The 19,198-nt window shown below is 33.2% G+C and overlaps 2 protein-coding genes across 5 annotated transcripts; both read left to right on the forward strand.

Annotated features, from left to right (window-relative positions):
- Positions 1-6,257: 6,257 nt before the first annotated feature.
- LOC133670633 (putative disease resistance protein RGA4) lies at positions 6,258-11,512 on the forward strand. Of its 4 annotated transcripts, none has more exons than XM_062091176.1 (5): positions 6,258-9,883; positions 10,195-10,277; positions 10,484-10,546; positions 10,631-10,776; positions 10,878-11,512. In XM_062091176.1, the coding sequence occupies exon 1, from the start codon at positions 6,568-6,570 to the stop codon at positions 9,829-9,831; it is 3,264 nt and encodes a 1,087-aa protein (XP_061947160.1). In that variant the 5' UTR covers positions 6,258-6,567; the 3' UTR covers positions 9,832-9,883; positions 10,195-10,277; positions 10,484-10,546; positions 10,631-10,776; positions 10,878-11,512. The 4 variants fall into 4 exon arrangements, with proteins under 4 accessions (XP_061947160.1, XP_061947159.1, XP_061947162.1 ...); XM_062091175.1 differs by having other exon boundaries at positions 10,484-10,523; XM_062091178.1 differs by having other exon boundaries at positions 10,212-10,277.
- Positions 11,513-14,140: 2,628 nt separating this feature from the next.
- Positions 14,141-18,590, forward strand: LOC133671619 (putative disease resistance protein RGA4). Its single transcript, XM_062092427.1, has 4 exons — positions 14,141-17,596; positions 17,878-17,989; positions 18,094-18,361; positions 18,455-18,590. Exon 1 carries the CDS (start codon positions 14,164-14,166, stop codon positions 17,542-17,544), a length of 3,381 nt encoding a protein of 1,126 aa, XP_061948411.1. The 5' UTR covers positions 14,141-14,163; the 3' UTR covers positions 17,545-17,596; positions 17,878-17,989; positions 18,094-18,361; positions 18,455-18,590.
- Positions 18,591-19,198: the final 608 nt, after the last annotated feature.

The following is a 19,198-nucleotide window of genomic DNA, read 5'->3' on the forward strand; positions in this document are numbered from 1 at the left end:
GCACTGTTGTGCTTCCCAAACCCCAGATTTGACTGTAGAACAAGGGCTTGCAACTTGTTTTGAAAGAGATTGATTAGTTCTATGTTTTTAAAAATTGCCATTGTTTATTTACCTACACCCGAGCTTTCTGCACAATTGAAATTGAAAAGGAAAAGAAAAAGAAAAAAAAATAATGGCTTCAATTATTTATTGGGTTCGGTGGAGATTGAAAAGGTAAAGAAAGAAAGAAAAGATGCAGAAAAGTTAGCCACGAGGACTAAGGTTTTTTTTAGTTTAATGACAAAGTTATAACATTAGTATTGCAAGGTCATTTTAGTAATTAAATAAAATATAATGATAATCTTGTAAATAATTTAATGTTTTTTATTGATTTTTCTATGGATTAACACGATATAAAGTGTTATGAACTTATAAATTTTAGAATATAAAATTTATTTTTTTAAAATAAAAATAAATAAACTATCAAATTCTCGATATAATTTACACTTAAAAAATCTCAAATTAAATATTATTTTATATAAATAAAAGTAATAATATTAACTATCTTTGACTGATTATCAGAGAAAGGAATCACTATTAGTTTACACATCATACATGGTAGAGGGAAAGAGAAATGAAAATCCTGCATAGGAACATAAGAAATCATCTATTTCAGCAGATTGTCTGATTAGGATTCAAAATGAGATTAAATTCAACGCACCATCCATGATTGTAATTAAAAATAAAATAAAAAACTCGTAATGTTTTCTCACATTATGTTGATATAATACATAAACGGAAATGAAAATGGATTTTATAATGTTGAGGCCACCGGTACAGATCATATAATGTTGCATGAAATTGTCCTTTCCAAAAAATAAAAAAGTCATCACAGTTTCATTTACTTTCGAATCAATATATTGGGATTTGTATTCTCCTTTTTTCATAAAAATATTTGAGATTTATGAATAAGTAATTGCATGATGGGTTTTATGTTTTCATGAAGAGAAATTACAATGTAAGTATTTAATAATTTCATAATAATAAATGCTTCCAACATAGGTTCAAATAGTTATTACTAGATATTAATGTAAGAAAAATTGATCAGAACATGTAGAAAAAACAATATTATTAAATATGACCTTTAACCTTGAAAACTCTTAATCCTACTCTTTATTTAATCCAGACTTCAAATTAAATCATGCAAGAGTTGTTTTGATGTAAAAAAATAAAAATAAAATCATTTTAAAAAATAAAATAAAAGTAAATAGTCAACGAGTTTTGACCTGATTTTGAATAGGTTTGTCTTAGGTTGAACGAGTTATGGATCAACCCAATTTTTAATTTTTTTCACACTGGACCCCCCTCCATTTTTCTTTTGAAACATGGCCTAGTCTAAGCTCCGGGTCAACTTGTTGGGTTGAACTGAGTTAAAAAATTATGATTTTTTAAATGAGGTGCTTTCAATTTAATTACTAGCCAGGATCACGAGTTTAAAAATTTAACACAGCTTGACATCATTTTATTTTTATCCCCGATCACATTCTTCTAAGTTTTTTATTTTGAAAAAGAAACTTTGTTATTTTCTCTAGTTTCCTTTCAATCATGTTATCCTTATCTTATGATCTACATAAGAGGTTTGGTTGGGTGATCTAGGTTTATTTTAGACTGCTTTTTTTATCATTTCCAGTTTCATCCTTCAAAACTCGATTCTTTTAATTAAAAATTAAGTCTCTTTTTCTTTATTTTCTTTTCTATTTTATCTTTTATTAAGTTATTATATTTGTACGATCCTACCTGTAAGTTTTGGCGACCTCACCCAAGTTTGCTAGCGCTTTGTTTTTTTAAACTTTTTTTTGTTCACTAATTTTTTTTCCCAATTGATCCATTTATATTTGGATTCTTGGAAATTGACAATCATTTTTTTTTAATTTTGTTTTTATTACATTGAATTGTTGATTTTTCCCTTCTTTAAAAACACTAGACAACATTTGAGTATTATTTTTTAATGTTACAAAAAATTCAACCTGGCTTGCGATAAAACACGAATCCCATATCTAGTGTGTGTGTGTGTTTGTCTAGCTAGATGGGAAACCACCTGGATACATTTAGAGTTTCGCACCCCTTGTAGATGAAGTGTTCATTCACAACCTTTGCCGATAAGTAACCCGATGGAAAACTCAGTATGAAATGTGTTCCCGATTAGGAGAGACGTTGTTGAAGATGAAGTCATTTTTAGTAACCCAGATTGACTAAAGAACACAATATAGAACAAGACACAGTGATTAAACCTGATATGGACGAGTTAATCCAAGTAATCCTAGTCAATTTAGAATTACATAATTTTAATATTAAAAAAAATTAAAATAATATTGTTTTGATAAATAAAACTAAATTTTAATTAAGTCCAACAGGTCTGTTTTAATCAACTTCCACCTAATTTATTTACAAACCTGACAGATTCCAAGTTTACAGGTGCTGAAGCTAATCAAAGCGAAGTTGGACTTGGCAAGGCCTAGTTTAACATCTGTGAAACAATGTACAGTAACTTCCCTTGCTTTCGTCCCTAGCAAAAAAAATCTTCGTTGCTGAAACAAAATAACTACAAATTTTTTTAATGTTATGTTATGGTCGTGAAGTACTAGCTTTGTCGCAAATTTTATATCAATTTCTTTAGGTTTTGACACGTGTTTTTTTATTATAAATTCTTGGGTGAATCATTATTAAAAAAAGAAGAAGGACATTACTCAGAAGATATATAGACAACGTGCATAGCACAATAGTACTATAAGAAGTTTAATTTGATCATTCAATTCATCAATTGATTTCAATAACATATAATTTCATGATTTCGAGAAACATATATGTATCATATTCTAATATAAATTAATTTCTATGTGTGAGGACATTTATCATATTAATTTGATTTGTACAATTCAGCTTGATCCCTTCACGATCGATATCATTTTACCTTTTCTAGAAATGAATCCGTCAAAAAGTCCACACACACACATTAATTAAGAAGAGCCAAATGCATTGAAATTCTCTTGTTCCCCAAATGGTTACTCAATATATAATTGTTCTCTTATTGTCTTTCTAAATATATTTTTTACAAGATCCTGGATATATGGGTAACAAATATTTTTCCTTTATGGGTGCCGTGGAGTTGTGGATTTTTTTTTTATTTGAGTATTCTCATATCCTTTTAAAGGGTGAGACTAATCTCATTCGGAGTTCGCGATTGTTTCTTTTAATAAATGTGTTTTTTAAAAATCAAACTTGTATTCTTATCTTTGCATGGATATAACAATGTTTTAATTACTAAACCAACACTTTATTAGTATGGAGTTGTTGATTTGAACATTAAAGTGAGGGGTTATAATTAAGAACAGTCCATTGATAGTTAAGGTAATGCTATTTTAGATATGCATTGGTTTGAAGTATATCTATCGAATTTAAGTGAATTTATCGTCCCTATAAACTAACAACTCAAAAGATTAGATAGGGGGATTAAAAAAAAGAAAAGAAAAGGGGCACCATAAAGAGTTTTCAAGGATCTTAATAAAAGAAGATAATTAATTAGTGTTTGCTTTGTCTAATTAAGTTTGAGACGTAGGGGACAGACTGGAACGTACTTGGGACTACTCTCCTTGCTTTTTTTTTTTTTATTGAATTTGAAGAAAAGGAGTGGATACCCAGCCTTACAGAGTTCATTATACGGGGAATTAAATTAGATAAGATGAATAAAAGTTAGCTTGAATATTCATATTAAATTAAAAAAATAAAAAAAAAATTGGTGCTTGATAGGACCACCGGCATTGCGAAAATTGGCACTTTTTTATTTTTATTTTATTGGAGTATTAACACGTGTTGTAGAAATTGCTTCAAAAGGAGTTTCAATTTATTAAACATCCAATTTTTAATTATGCTCTGTTTTTCATGCATATTGAATTTTTTATATATAGATAATTTCGGGATGTGTTTTAAGCAAATTAAGTACAGTTTTCTCTCCCATGAAAGTGTATCATCTATATTAAAAATTCTAATATTATAAAAAAATATTTAAATGCATCAAACCAATATAAAAAAATGTTGCTAAAATAAAAAAAAAATTATTTTTACTTAATTTACTAATTAGCAAAAAATGTTTTTTTTTGACATTCATAACTATGTTAAGAATTCATGTTACTTTGAATAGTAAAAACTTTAATAGTTGACTGCAGGAATTTTTATTGCCTCGAATAGTGGGAAATTGTTTTTTTTTTTTAGGGAACGTTATGTGTATAAAAAATAATTATTTGTTTAAGAGACTGTTATTTAATTGATAGGAAGAATTCCTGTTAATTATATGAAACAGCGGGAAATTAGGAAGAAATAAATTTATTATTCTTCGTGAAATTGTAGAGTCTCTAGCCATCGCCTATGAATGGAGTCTGTTTTTACAAGAAGACAAATTGTTACTTCAACTTCCAAGAGCCGAACTAGGCCCGATAGAGATTTAGGCCCATAATTTACAAATGGGTCCAGTATCAATGGATTGGATTTTTCAGAGTGTCTAAAATACTCTGGGCCCAATGAGCCCTAAAATGTTTAGGGTCTTGAATCCATTCAACTTCAATGATTTTAAGGCATGAATAATGATAATTGTTATTAAAAAATATTTATTTCGAAGAGAAGCGCGTCATGTCATTTAACTAAGCTATTTAGAGGGTGTTTGAAAATATAATAGTATTTTTTTTAAATTTATTATGAGCATGTTTAAATTGATAGGTTTTGGTTTGATTTTTTAGAATAAAAACCAGTACAAATCAGTTGGGCTCGGTTTTTTTAGTTTAGTTTAGTTTTTTTGGTTTCAGGTTTATAAAATTAAAACCAAACCGAACCGGTCAGCTTTTTTAAAATTTTAATTGGTTTAATCAGTTTTTTTTTCATGATTTAAATTTTTTTTAATTTAATCAATTTTTCAATTATTTTACTCACCCCTACTTTAAATATAAGAATAAGCTTCTCACCCCTGTAAAGTTGAAAGCAAGCCTCCACACTATTTCACTTAAACCACCATCAAAATCTTTCATTTCCATTAATATAAAAAATAAAAACATTTCTAATAAAATTATTTTAATAGATTTTCAACAAAAATTTATTTTTAAAAAATAGATTATATTATAATACTAAATATACTCAGACATCTACTCATTTTTTTTCTTTTCAATTTAGAGCTTATTTGTTTTGACGTTTCAAAAGAAAATATTTTAAAAAAAATTTGAATTTTTTATTTTAAATTATTTTTTTAATATTTTCAGATTATTTTGATATATTAATATTAAAAATAATTTTTAAAAAATAAAAATAATTATTTTAATTTATAAACAAAAAAACACTTAAACAAAACCACTGCTTCAATCCATGATAATAAATTTCAACAGATCATGTTAGAAGATGGGCTGCAACAAACCTGGTTTTATTTTTTCATAACCTCTAGTAATCTTAATGTACATTAAGATGAGAAAAAAAACTTTAAATATATAATTGATTAATGAAACTTATTTTATATGATCTAATAAATAATTAATGTATATTCTTAAATTTGTTTTTAGGATGCATTTGTTTGGAGTTTAATTTTTTGAAGTACTTTTTAGAATTCAAATTTATTTAAATTTTAGATGTTTTCAATGATTTTAATATATAAAAAATAATAATTATTATTATTCTTATTTTAATATATTATAAATTAAAAGGTATTTTAACAAAATGACTAAAAACACAAACTTATCATGTTTAGTATTAGATAGCGTGCGGCTTGGTTAGATAGCCCAGTCATTAGAGAAGAATAGACTATAGAGTGCAGGGAAGACAACATTTACTAACCAACAAGTCAATTCATGGATATAAATGTTTATTTTTTTAATGTAGAATTTATAAATTTTAGTATATATTTTATATTTATAAGAAAAAAATTTATATTTTTTTTAATGTAAAATAAAAAAATTAATTTAAATGCTTAATTTAAAATGATAACATAATATTTTTGCAATGTAAAATAAAAAATATTTTGAAATAAGTTTTTAAACTTTATTATTTATATATAATTTAGATTTATATGAATTGTTTTTTAATTTTTTTTAATGAAGTATTAATAATTTAAATATATTTTTAAAATTTTTTTAAATTAATTTAAGTTAATCTGTATAACTTGAAATTTGACTTTTTAACCGGGAAAATTGTCGAATTGGGTTGGATAACTATAGCGTAGATAGCGGGCGGCTTGGTTAGACAGTACAGCCACTGGAAAAGAATTGAGTGCAGGGAAGAATACGTTTACCAACCAACAAGTCAATATAGTAGACAAATGTTGTCTTCAAATCACAGCCATGTTCCATTTCTCATCTCATCCTGTTTAGTCAAGGATCTTAGCAGAAGAAAAGCCCATCACCAAACACTTCCACCTTTTCCATTTCTCATCTCATCCTGTTTTATCTTCTCCGTATTTGCTTACCATTAATTTGCTCACCTCCTCTGCTTTTCGTTTTCCTTGCACCTTTTCTACTTCTTCTCTACATCCATTTCTTTCCCATTCCAAAACAAGCTATGGCTGATGCAGTTCTTTCTGCTCTCGCGTGTACAATCATGGGGAACTTGGATTCCTCATTTCTTCAAGAGCTTGGACTTGCTGGGAGCCTAGAGACTGAGCGTGAAAATCTCAACCGCACGATCAGAACTATTCGAGCTGTGCTTCAAGATGCTGAGGAGAAGCAGTGGACGAGTGAGGCTATAAAGGCGTGGCTCAGAGACCTCAAGGATGCAGCTTATGATGCTGATGATTTGCTAAGTGACTTTGCAAATGAAGCTCAGCAGCATCAGCAGCGAAGAGATCTCAAAAATCGAGTACGACCCTTCTTTTCTATCAATTATAATCCACTTGTTTTTCGACGAAGAATGGTGCATAAATTGAAGAGTGTTAGAGAAAAATTAGATTCCATTGCCATGGAGAGACAAAAGTTCCACCTAAGAGAGGGGGCCGTGGAGATAGAAGCAAGTAGTTTTGCTTGGCGTCAGACTGGGTCACTTGTGAATGAATCAGGAATTTATGGAAGGAGAAAGGAGAAAGAAGATCTGATCAACATGCTGCTCACCAGTTCAGATGATTTCTCTGTTTATGCTATATGTGGAATGGGGGGGCTGGGTAAAACAACACTTGCTCAATCAGTCTACAACGACGGAAGAATAGAAGAGCATTTTGATTTGCGGGTTTGGGTGTGTGTATCTGTTGATTTCAGCATTCAAAAATTGACTAGTGCCATCATTGAGTCCATTGAACGCGCTAGTCCAAATATTCAACAGTTGGATACTCTTCTACGACGCCTCCAAGAAAAGTTAGGTGGTAAGAAGTTTTTGCTCATGTTGGATGATGTGTGGGAAGATGACCATGGTAACTGGAGCAAATTGAAAGACGCATTGAGTTGTGGAGCTAAAGGAAGTACAGTTATTGTGACTACTCGTTTGGGAACTGCTGCTGATAAAATGGCCACAACTCCTGTTCAACATCTGGCGACATTGTCAGCAGAGGATTCCTTGCTTTTATTTGAGCAGCTTGCATTTGGGATGAGAAGTGCAGAAGAGCGTGGTCGCTTGAAAGAGATTGGAGTAGCGATAGTTAACAAGTGTGGCGGGGTTCCCTTGGCGATAAGAGCTCTTGGAAGCCTGATGCGCTCGAAGAAAACTGTACGTGAGTGGTTGAATGTCAAAGAGAGTGAGATTTGGGATCTGCCGAATGAAGGAAGCTGGATTTTACCTGCCTTGAGTTTGAGTTACATGAATCTAAAGCAATCTGTGAAGCAGTGCTTTGCATTTTGCTCTATATTCCCTAAAGATTATGTCATGCTGAAGGAGCGGGTGGTAGCTCTATGGATGGCAAATGGCTTCATTTCTTGCAATGGGAAAATAGATTTGCATGACAGGGGTGAAGAGATTTTCCACGAATTAGTTGGGACGTCTTTTTTTCAAGAAGTCAAGGATGATGGGCTGGGCAACATAACATGTAAAATGCACGATCTTCTCCATGATCTTGCACAGTACATTATGAATGGAGAATGTTATTTGATCGAGAACGATACAAAGTTGCCAATTCCTAAAACAGTTCGTCATGTGATGAGTGCTTCCGAGAGATCACTACTGTTTGCTTCAGAATACAAGGATTTCAAACATACATCTCTGCGCTCAATTATTCTTCCTAAAACAGGAGATTATGAGAGTGATAATTTAGATCTTTTTCTCACTCAACAGAAGCATCTAAGAGCCTTGGTTATAAATATTTACCATCAAAATACATTACCAGAGTCAATTTGTAATTTGAAACATCTAAGGTTTCTAGATGTCTCCTATACCTCCATCCAAAAATTGCCTGAATCAATCACCTCCCTCCAAAACCTTCAGACACTAAATCTGAGATGTTGCGCTAAACTCATCCAATTACCAAAAGGTATGAAGCACATGAAAAGTCTCGTCTATATTGACATCAGAGATTGTTATTCACTTCGATTTATGCCTTGTGGAATGGGAGAGTTGACTTGCCTGCGAAAACTTTGCATTTTCATTGTGGGTAAGGAGGATGGTCGTGGCATAGGGGAGCTGGGAAGGCTGAATAATCTTGCTGGTGAATTTAGAATCACATATCTTGATAATGTTAAGAATTCAACAGATGCCAGAAGTGCGAATTTGAATTTGAAAACAGCTCTTCTATCACTGACTCTATCCTGGAATTTGAAAGGAGATTACAATTCATCTTCGGGGCAATCAATACCAAATAATGTGCATTTGGAGGTTCTTGATAGGCTTCAACCTCATTCAAGTCTGAAGAAGTTGAGAATAGATGAATATGGAGGTTCAAGATTTCCAAATTGGATGATGAACTTGATGCTACCAAATCTAGTGGAGATAGAGCTAAGAGACTGTTACAACTGTGAACAACTTCCACCATTTGGGAAACTACAGTTCCTCAAGGATCTTCAATTATATAGAATGGACGGTGTGAAGTGTATTGACAGCCATGTGAATGGAGAAGCGCAAAATCCATTCCCATCTTTGGAGACGCTGACTATTTATTCAATGAAGAGATTAGGGCAATGGGATGCGTGTAGTTTCCCTCGCCTTCGCGAATTGGAGATCTCTTCCTGCCCTCTGTTGGACGAAATACCAATTATACCCTCCATCAAAACATTAACCATCCTGGGAGGCAACGCTTCATTGACGTCGTTTAGGAATTTCACTTCTATCACCTGCCTTTCTGCTCTTAAAAGCTTGAGAATTGAGAGTTGTTATGAACTTGAAAGCTTACCAGAGGAAGGTCTTCGGCACCTCACTTCTTTGGAGGTTTTAGAGATATGGAGTTGTAGAAGATTAAATTCTCTGCCAATGAATGGGTTGTGTGGCTTATCTTCTCTTCGTCACTTATCGATTCATTATTGTAATCAATTTGCTTCTCTATCTGAGGGAGTGCAACATCTGACGGCACTTGTGGATTTGAATCTTAGTCACTGTCCAAAGCTGAATTCACTGCCTGAGAGTATCCAACATCTCAGTTCTCTCCGATCTCTAAGCATACAGTATTGCACGGGATTAACTTCTTTACCAGATCAGATTGGATATCTCACGTCCCTTTCAAGCTTGAATATTCGGGGTTGCTCTAATTTGGTGTCTTTTCCAGATGGGGTGCAGACTCTCAACAACCTCAGCAAGTTGATAATTAATAACTGTCCAAATTTGGAGAAGAGATGTGAGAAAGGGAGAGGAGAAGACTGGCCTAAGATAGCTCACATCCATAACATTATAATCAACCATGAAGAAATCCAATGATACTTGGATTGTTCAAAGGATGACTACTTCATATGGTACTTTGAATTTGAAAGTAAGCTTCTCACCCCATTTATTTTCTTTTTAAATTGCCTTCTTTTCTTTTTCTAACCATCTAAATTGCATGAATGAATGGTTACTTAGACCTCTGGTTACCGTTAAATTTTGTTTTGCCTAGCTCATTTGTCTGATATTAATGAATACCTTGTTACGTTATTCTCGCATTTGATGATATGACATGATTCAAATTTATAGTGTGTTATACATACCACAACTAGAAGAAATGATCAGTAGATTGTATGAATTTTGCCAGCTAATCATACGACTTTTTCTTCAGTGTAACATAAATATTTCCTACTACTGCAGTGAATTTGTCGTTTCAGGGATCTTCTTGTGTGTTCTTGACAGTAAGTCATCTTCTCCATCAGCTGCGTCAGTGCTCCTGTCAGGTACTATGCTATTCTCTATCTTTAGATTCTTATTCCTTCTCTCCATTCAAATTTAGCTCTTTATACTATTGTGTTAACTCATCATGTATGTTAGATACAACGTCTACCTTTATCAGTTGATAAGATCTTTTTCCTGGTAAATCTTTAGAATAAGAATATAAGTTGTCTTGGCAAATAATATATGCTTTTGTTTAATTCTTATACAGGATTGGTAGATCTGGAATGGATGTGAGGGGCTAAGTAAGGGTATATCATTTTGTGCTCTGAAGGTTCTGTGTTTGTTCTTCTACTTCATGTTTTATATTTAATAACTCTAAATTAAATAAAATTGTTTTATTTTATTTTATTTACAGACACTTTCTAGTCCGGTTAGTGATCCCTCAAAGCTTCTCAAGTGGAACTTTGATGGTTTCAGCTTTGACCACATTCCTGGAGAAGAAATTGGACTTCTGTTTTGCCAGGGAGTTTGGAATTGAGCGGGGGCACACACAAATTGCAAGTAAAATTTTGCATCATTGATTGAAGCTTAATTTATCTGCTTCTTTATTCCACGCTCTTAACATTTCTGGTCTCTTACTTGAAAACTCGTCACCTTTTCAGTACCAAGTCTATGAGAAATGAAGGAGGCTATGAAGTCATGAAGAAAGTAATTGAAAAGCTTGGTCTGGGGCATAAAGAGCGCATAGCAGCCCATGGAGAAGGGGATGAGCAGAGACTCACCGGGCGGCTCGAAACAGCTGACATTAATACTTTCAAGTGGGTAAAGGGGAAAAGGAAACGATTTCCTTGCTGCTCAAGTTCTCTTGTTATAAAGTGTTTTACATTTGTTTCTTAACATCTTGGTATGGAGAAAGAAGAAAAGGAGTGTTTTGAGGATAGAAGGCATGCTTTAAACATGAATCCATATGTTGTGACTTTCATGATTGCAGAAACCACCATCTTGTGGAAGCCATGAGAATGTCAACCAACCCTCCCTATGAAATATTGTTGTTAGTAGTAGTAGTCTTTTCAATGAACCATGGGAAAGATTTGTATCAGTAGGATAGACATCTTTCAATTTGTTTCCCTTTGAATTTGAGGCAGCAAGTGACCTTATCGCTTTGCTTGCCTGACTTGTGATTCTGCATTTTGTGTTGAATAATGTAAAGGTTTATTTCCAGTCATTTTCCAGCTTTCCGGTGCCTGGAGATTGGTTAATAAGATTTTGCTTTGATGTGATGCAGATCACATCTCAAGTTGTGCTTTGATTTTATCACGTCAATGCATTTTCATAAGGGCCTGAAATGTGGATGGTTAAGTTGTGCTTCTCTTTTCTTGATTTTCAGTCCATGCGTGTGTAATACTGTGTTTTAAAAGTGATTTTCAGTCCTTCCATTACAATCAACAATAAAGAAATCCAATGATACTTGAATTGTTCAAAGGATGACGATTTCATATGAGACTTCTAATAAAAATATATTATATTGTAACATCTACTAAAACGGATCAGTATTTTAATGTGGACTGTACTGTGCAGTTCACAGTAAAACACAGATTTCTTAGGTTTTTTTTTTTTTAAGTTATCTTATTTTTTTAGCAGTTTTTTTTATGTATTTTGGGATTATTTTTTTCTTTTTTCTTTGTTTTTTTTAACAAAATTTTTTTGTTTAATTTAATTTTTTAATTTTTAATATTTTTTATTTAGTTATCAAACTTTCATAAAATATTTTCTTGGTTTAACGGGTTAACCTGGTTTGACAATTTAACCCAGAAATTTTTTTTTTGCTTTTTTTAATTACTTTTTTTTGTTTAGTTTAGTTTGTTAATATTAAATTTCTTTCTATTTAGTTATCAGACTTTCATGACACATATCTCGAGTTTCACAGGTTAACCTGGTTTCACGGGTGAACCCAGTTAATTTTAGGTTGGCCCGTCAATTTTTTTTGTTTTTTTATTTTCATAATTTTTTTTGTTTAATTTAGTTTGTTAATGTTAATTTTTTTATTTAGTTATCAGACTTTCATAACACATATCCTAAGTTTAACAGGTTAACATGGTTTGACGAGTTCACCCAGATTTTTTTTGTTTTTTTTTTAATTAATGTTTTTTTGTTTAGTTCAGTTTGTTAACGTTTACTTTTTTTTTTATTTAGTTATCAGACATTCATGACACGGATCCCGGTTTTAACGGGTTAACCTGGTTTGATAAGTTAACCTGAAATTTATTTTTTTGTTTTTTTTTTGTTTTTAATTATTTTTTTTGTTTAGTTTAGTTTGTTAATGTTAAATTTTTTTTTATTTACTTTTTTTTTACTTCTTAGAGGTTTTTTTTTTCTTTTTAATTAATTTAGTTTATTAATATTAAATTTTTTTCTATGTAGTTCTCGGTTGATGCCTTTAGTTTTTCTTCTTTTTTTTTTGTTGTTTTTTATACCTTTGACTATGGACTGCACAGTGCAGTCTACAGTGAAAACGCTGATGCCTTTTGCTTTTTTTCTTTTTAATTAATTTTTTTCGTTTAATTTAAATTGTTAATGTTAAATTTTTTTCTATTTAATTATCAAACTTTCATGACACGAGTTTCGGGTTAACCTGGTTTGACGAATTAGCCCGGTTAATTTTGGGTTAACCCATTAATTTATTTTTTTCTATTTAGTTATCAAAGTTTTACGACGCGAATCTAAGATTTGACGGGTTAACCTGGTTTGAAGGGTTAACCCAATTAATTTTTATATATATTTTTTTCTTCATTAGTTTTTTTCTTCCTGTTGGTTTTTTCTTTGTTTTTTTCTTTTTAATTAATCTATTTAATTATCACACTTTTATGACACGACCTTACAGACAGACCCACGTCCAATACTATTGGGTCTAATATTGCAGCCAAACCCACTTAAATTTAGGTTATGCAAGTTTAATATTATTATTAATATTATAGATATTACTCTTGGATTGGCGTTGCAACCAAACCTAAGACTTTTGGGTATAACTTTATAGAAAAACCTAACACTTTTAGATCTTAACTTTTTTTGAAATGTAAAATATAATTTACCAACGGCATCGCGCGGGTCATGTAACTAGTAACAATACTAAATATACTCGCATATCTATTTATTTTTTTCCTTTTCAATCTAGAGTTCATTTATTTTGACATTTCAAAAGCATTCTTAAGAAAATTTAAATTTTTCTATATTTTTTTTATTTTAAATTATTTTTAAATAATTTTAATGCATTGATATTAAATTTTTTTTAAAAAAGATAAAAATAATTACTTTAATTTCTAAACAAAATATACTTAAAAAAATAATTGTTTTAATTCACGATAATAAATTTCAACAGATGATGTTAGAAGATGGGTTAGCCCAAATCTGGTTTTATATTTTCATAACCTCTATTAATCTTAATGTACATTAAGATGAGAGAAAAAACTTTAAATATATATTGGATTAATAAAACTTGTTTTATATGATCTAATAAATAATTAATGTATGTTCTTAAATTTGTTTTTAGGATGTGTTTGTTTGGAGTTTAATTTTTTTAAGTACTTTTTAAACTTCGAATTTATTTAAATTTTAGACGTTTATAATGATTTTAATATATGAAAAATAAAAAAATATTATTATAGTCAAGGATCTAAAATTTATTTAAATTTTAGACGTTTACTTTTTTTAAGTACTTTTTAAACTTCGAATTTATTTGAATTGTAAGAAAAATATTACAATTCAAGAAGACGACGTTTACTAACCAACAGCCATGTTCCTTGTATGAAACTTCAATTGCTTTACTACACTGTTACAGGCATAGCTAAGTCAAGTCTGCACCATGTGGAGCCTGATCAATATAGTCAAGGATCTTAGCAGAAGAAAAGCCCATCACCAAACATTTTCACCTACTCCATTTCTCATCTCATAATGTTTTATCTTCTCCGTATTTGCTTGCCATTTATTTGCTCACCTCCCCTGCTTTGCGTTTTCCTTGCACCTTTTCTACTTCTTCTAAACATCCATTTCTTTTCCATTCCAAAACAAGCAATGGCTGATGCAATTCTTTCTGCTCTCGCGACTACAATCATGGGGAACTTGGATTCCTCATTTCTTCAAGAGCTTGGACTTGCTGGGAGCCTAGAGACTGAGCTTGAAAATCTCAACCGCACGATCAGAACTATTCGAGCTGTGCTTCAAGATGCTGAGGAGAAGCAGTGGACGGGTGAGGCTATAAAGGCGTGGCTCCGAGACCTCAAGGATGCAGCTTATGATGCTGATGATTTGCTAAGTGACTTTGCAAATGAAGCTCGGCGGCATCAGCAGCGAAGAGATCTCAAAAATCGAGTACGATCCTTCTTTTCTATCAATTATAATCCACTTGTTTTTCGACGAAGAATGGTGCATAAATTGAAGAGTGTTAGAGAAAAATTAGATGCCATTGCCATGGAGAGACAAAAGTTCCACCTAAGAGAGGGGGCCGTGGAGATAGAAGCTAGTAGTTTTGCTTGGCGTCAGACTGGGTCACTTGTGAATGAATCAGGAATTTATGGAAGGAGAAAGGAGAAAGAAGATCTGATCAACATGCTGCTCACCAGTTCAGATGATTTCTCTGTTTATGCTATATGTGGAATGGGGGGGCTGGGTAAAACAACACTTGCTCAATCAGTCTACAACGACCGAAGAATAGAAGAGCATTTTGATTTGCGGGTTTGGGTGTGTGTATCTGTTGATTTCAGCATTCAAAAATTGACTAGTGCCATCATTGAGTCCATTGAACGCGCTAGTCCAAATATTCAACAGTTGGATACTCTTCTACGACGCCTCCAAGAAAAGTTAGGTGGTAAGAAGTTTTTGCTCATATTGGACGATGTTTGGGAAGATGACCATGGTAACTGGAGCAAATTGAAAGACGCATTGAGTTGTGGAGCTAAAGGAAGTACAGTTATTGTGACTACTCGTTTGGGAACTGCTGCTGATAAAATGGCCACAACTCCTGTTCAACATTTGGCAACATTGTCAGCAGAGGATTCCTTGCTTTTATTTGAGCAGCTTGCATTTGGGATGAGAAGTGCAGAAGAGCGTGGTCGCTTGAAAGAGATCGGAGTAGCGATAGTTAACAAGTGTGGCGGGGTTCCCTTGGCGATAAGAGCTCTTGGAAGCCTGATGCGCTCGAAGAAAACTGTACGTGAGTGGTTGAATGTCAAAGAGAGTGAGATTTGGGATCTGCCGAATGAAGGAAGCTGGATTTTACCTGCCTTGAGTTTGAGTTACATGAATCTAAAGCCATCTGTGAAGCAGTGCTTTGCATTTTGCTCTATATTCCCTAAAGATTATGTCATGCTGAAGGAGCGGTTGGTAGCCCTATGGATGGCAAATGGCTTCATTTCTTGCAATGGGAAAATAGATTTGCATGACAGGGGTGAAGAGATTTTCCACGAATTAGTCGGGAGGTGTTTTTTTCAAGAAGTCAAGGATGATGGGCTGGGCAATATAACATGTAAAATGCACGATCTTCTCCATGATCTTGCACAGTACATTATGAATGGAGAATGTTATTTGATCGAGGACGATACAAAGTTGTCAATTCCTAAAACAGTTCGTCATGTGGGCGCTTCCGAGAGATCACTACTGTTTGCTCCAGAATACAAGGATTTCAAACATACATCTCTGCGCTCAATTATTCTTCCTAAAAGAGTTCGTCATGAGAGTGATAATTTAGATCTTTGTTTCACTCAACAGAAGCATCTAAGAGCCTTGGTTATAAATATTAACGATCAAAATACATTACCAGAGTCAATTTGTAATTTAAAACTTCTAAGGTTTCTAGATGTCTCCCTTTCCTCCATCCAAATATTGCCTGAATCAATCACCTCCCTCCAAAACCTTCAGACACTAAATCTAAAAGGTTGCAATAAACTCATCCAATTACCAGAAGATATGAGGCGCATGCAAAGTCTCGTCTATGTTGACATAACAGATTGTTTTTCACTTCGATTTATGCCTCTTGGAATGGGAGAGTTGACTTGCCTGCAAAAACTTGGCATATTTGTTGTGGGTAAGGAGGATGGTCGTGGCATAGAGGAGCTGGGAAGGCTGAATAATCTTGCTGGTGAATTGAGCATCACAGATCTTGATAATGTTAAGAATTCAACAGATGCCAGAAGTGCGAATTTGAATTTGAAGACAGCTCTTCTATCACTGAATTTATCATGGAATTTGAATGAAAGTTACAATTCACCTTCGGGGCAATCAATACCAAATAATGTGCATTCGGAGGTCCTTGATAGGCTTCTACCTCATTCAAATCTGAAGAAGTTGAGTATAGAAGGATATGGAGGCTCAAGATTTCCAAATTGGATGATGAACTTGATGCTACCAAATCTAGTGGAGATAGAGTTAAAAGGTTGTTACAACTGTGAACAACTTCCACCATTTGGGAAACTACAGTTCCTCAAGAATCTTCAATTATATAGAATGGACGGTGTGAAGTGTATTGACAGCCATGTGTATGGAGATGCGCAAAATCCATTCCCATCTTTGGGGACACTGGCTATTTATTCAATGAAGAGATTAGAGCAATGGGATGCGTGTAGTTTCCCTCGCCTTCGAGAATTGGAGATCTCTTCGTGCCCTCTGTTGGACGAAATATCAATTATACCTTCCGTCAAAACATTAATCATCAGGGGAGGCAGCGCTTCATTGACGTCGTTTAGGAATTTCACTTCTATCACCTCCCTTTCTACTCTTAAAAGCTTGAGAATTGAGGATTGTCACGAACTTGAAAGCTTACCAGAGGAAGGTCTTCAGAACCTCACTTCTTTAGAGATTTTAGAGATATGGAGATGTAGAAGATTAAATTCTCTGCCAATGAATGGGCTGTGTGGCTTATCTTCTCTTCGTCACTTAGCGATTAATTTTTGCGATCAATTTGATTCTCTATCTGAGGGAGTGCGACATCTGACGGCACTTGAGGATTTGGAGCTTGGAAATTGTCCAGAGCTGAATTCATTGCCTGAGAGTATCCGACATCTCACTTCTCTCCGAACTCTAAGGATATGGCAATGCAAGGGATTAACTTCTTTGCCAAATCAGATTGGATATCTCACGTCCCTTTCAAGCTTGGAGATTTGGGGTTGCCCAAATTTGGTTTCTTTTCCAGATGGAGTACAGAGTCTCAGCAACCTCAGCAAGTTGACAATTGATGATTGTCCAAATTTGGAGAAGAGGTGCGCGAAAAAGAGAGGAGAGGATTGGCCTAAGATAGCTCACATCCCTTCCATTCAAATCAACGACGAAGAAATCCAATGATACATGGATTGTTCAAAGGATAACGACTTCATTTGGCACTTCGGATTCAAAAGTAAGCTTCTCACCCCATATATTTTCTTCTTACATTGCCTTGTTTTCGTTTTCTAATCATCTAAATTGTGTGAATGAATGGCTTCTTAGACCTCTGGTTACCGTTAAATTTTATTTTGCCTAGCTCATTTGTCTGATATTAATGAATACCTCGTTACGTATTCTCGCATTTGATGATATGACATAATTCAAGTTTATAGTGTGTTATACACGCTACAATTAAATGAAATGATCAGTAGATTGCATGAATTTTGCCTGCTAATCATACGACTTTTTCTTCAGTGTAACATGGATACTTCCTACTTCTGCAGTGAATTCGTCCCTTTAGGGACCTTCTGGTGTGTTGCTGACAATAAGTCATCTTCTCCATCAGCTGCCTCAGAGCTCCAGTCAGGTGTTATGTTATTCTATATCTTGAGATTCTTATTCCTTTTCTCCATTCAAATTTTGTCTTTATAATATTGTGTTAACTTGTTACGTTTGTTCTGGGTATGGTAGATACAATGTTGGAGAACATCTTATATCTTTCCACTAGAGATGGCCATTGTAGCTTGAAGTCACTCTCTCGGTTATTGCTGTTGATTGGATTAGTCATGTGTGAAGCTAACTCCTGCTGATGAGAAATAAAGGAGGCTATGAAGTCATCAAGAAAGCAATTGAAAAGCCTGGTCGGAGGTATATCGAACACATTGCAGCCAATGTAGAAGGGAATGGGCAGAGACTTGCTGACCGACACGAAACATCTGACATTAATACTTTCAAATGGGTAAGGGGAAAAGGAAACAATTTCCTTGCTACTCAAGTTCTCTTACTATAAGATGTCTTCCATTAGTTTCCTTACATCTTGTCTGATTGACAGGGTGTTGCTAATCGTGGGGCTTCCATTCGTGTTTAACAATGAACAATATGCGTTGTAAGAGCTTGTAGGTCCAAACAATTTATCTAGCTGATTCTATCCTATATGTTGAAGATAAGTATTGAAGTTATTATATATATTCTCGGAATCCCTCGATACTTTTCTCACGCATAGTCTGATATATGAAAATCTGCTAAAACAGCAGGCCATTAGAAACAGTAGAAATGATAAAAAAAAAAAAAACAATAGACAAAAGAATGGACCAGACAAAGATTGGAGAAGCAGGAACCCAGTGATCATCAGAGGGAGGGCATTTCAATGTCATTTTATAATTGATTTCACATGGATTTTTCTGTAAACTCTGAATCTGCTGAGAATTTATAAGTCTAGCTTTCTATTTTAGTAGTTCATCAGTTTATAAGTTTCTTGTTTAGGTTTTTCTTCCTCAAAATAGGAACAGAGTATGTATTTGACTAGTATGGTTACGGGGATGTCGATCTGCAAAGAATTTCCAATGACTGTGTGATGCTATCAATCTTCTGTGAGATGTCCTATAAACCCTAGTTAGCATTTGATTAATAACTCCAAAACAGAGACAAGTATCGGTGGAGATTTATTTTATGTCTTCATCTTTATCTCTTCTATATTTGTATGTTAACCAAACGTCAATTCCAATTATACACAATTCCATTTACAGAACATAAATACCTTTCTTCTTTAACCTAAACCCTTGAATCTCTAATTTTC

This window comes from Populus nigra, chromosome 13, assembly GCF_951802175.1.
Source record: "Populus nigra chromosome 13, ddPopNigr1.1, whole genome shotgun sequence".
NCBI lineage: Eukaryota > Viridiplantae > Streptophyta > Magnoliopsida > Malpighiales > Salicaceae > Populus > Populus nigra.

What these genes read in the sequence shown, in the direction of transcription:
- LOC133670633 (XM_062091176.1), top strand. Translation starts at nt 6,568, where the DNA reads ATGGCTGATGCAGTTCTTTCTGCTCTCGCGTGTACAATCATGGGGAAC.
- LOC133671619 (XM_062092427.1), top strand. Translation starts at nt 14,164, where the DNA reads ATGTTTTATCTTCTCCGTATTTGCTTGCCATTTATTTGCTCACCTCCC.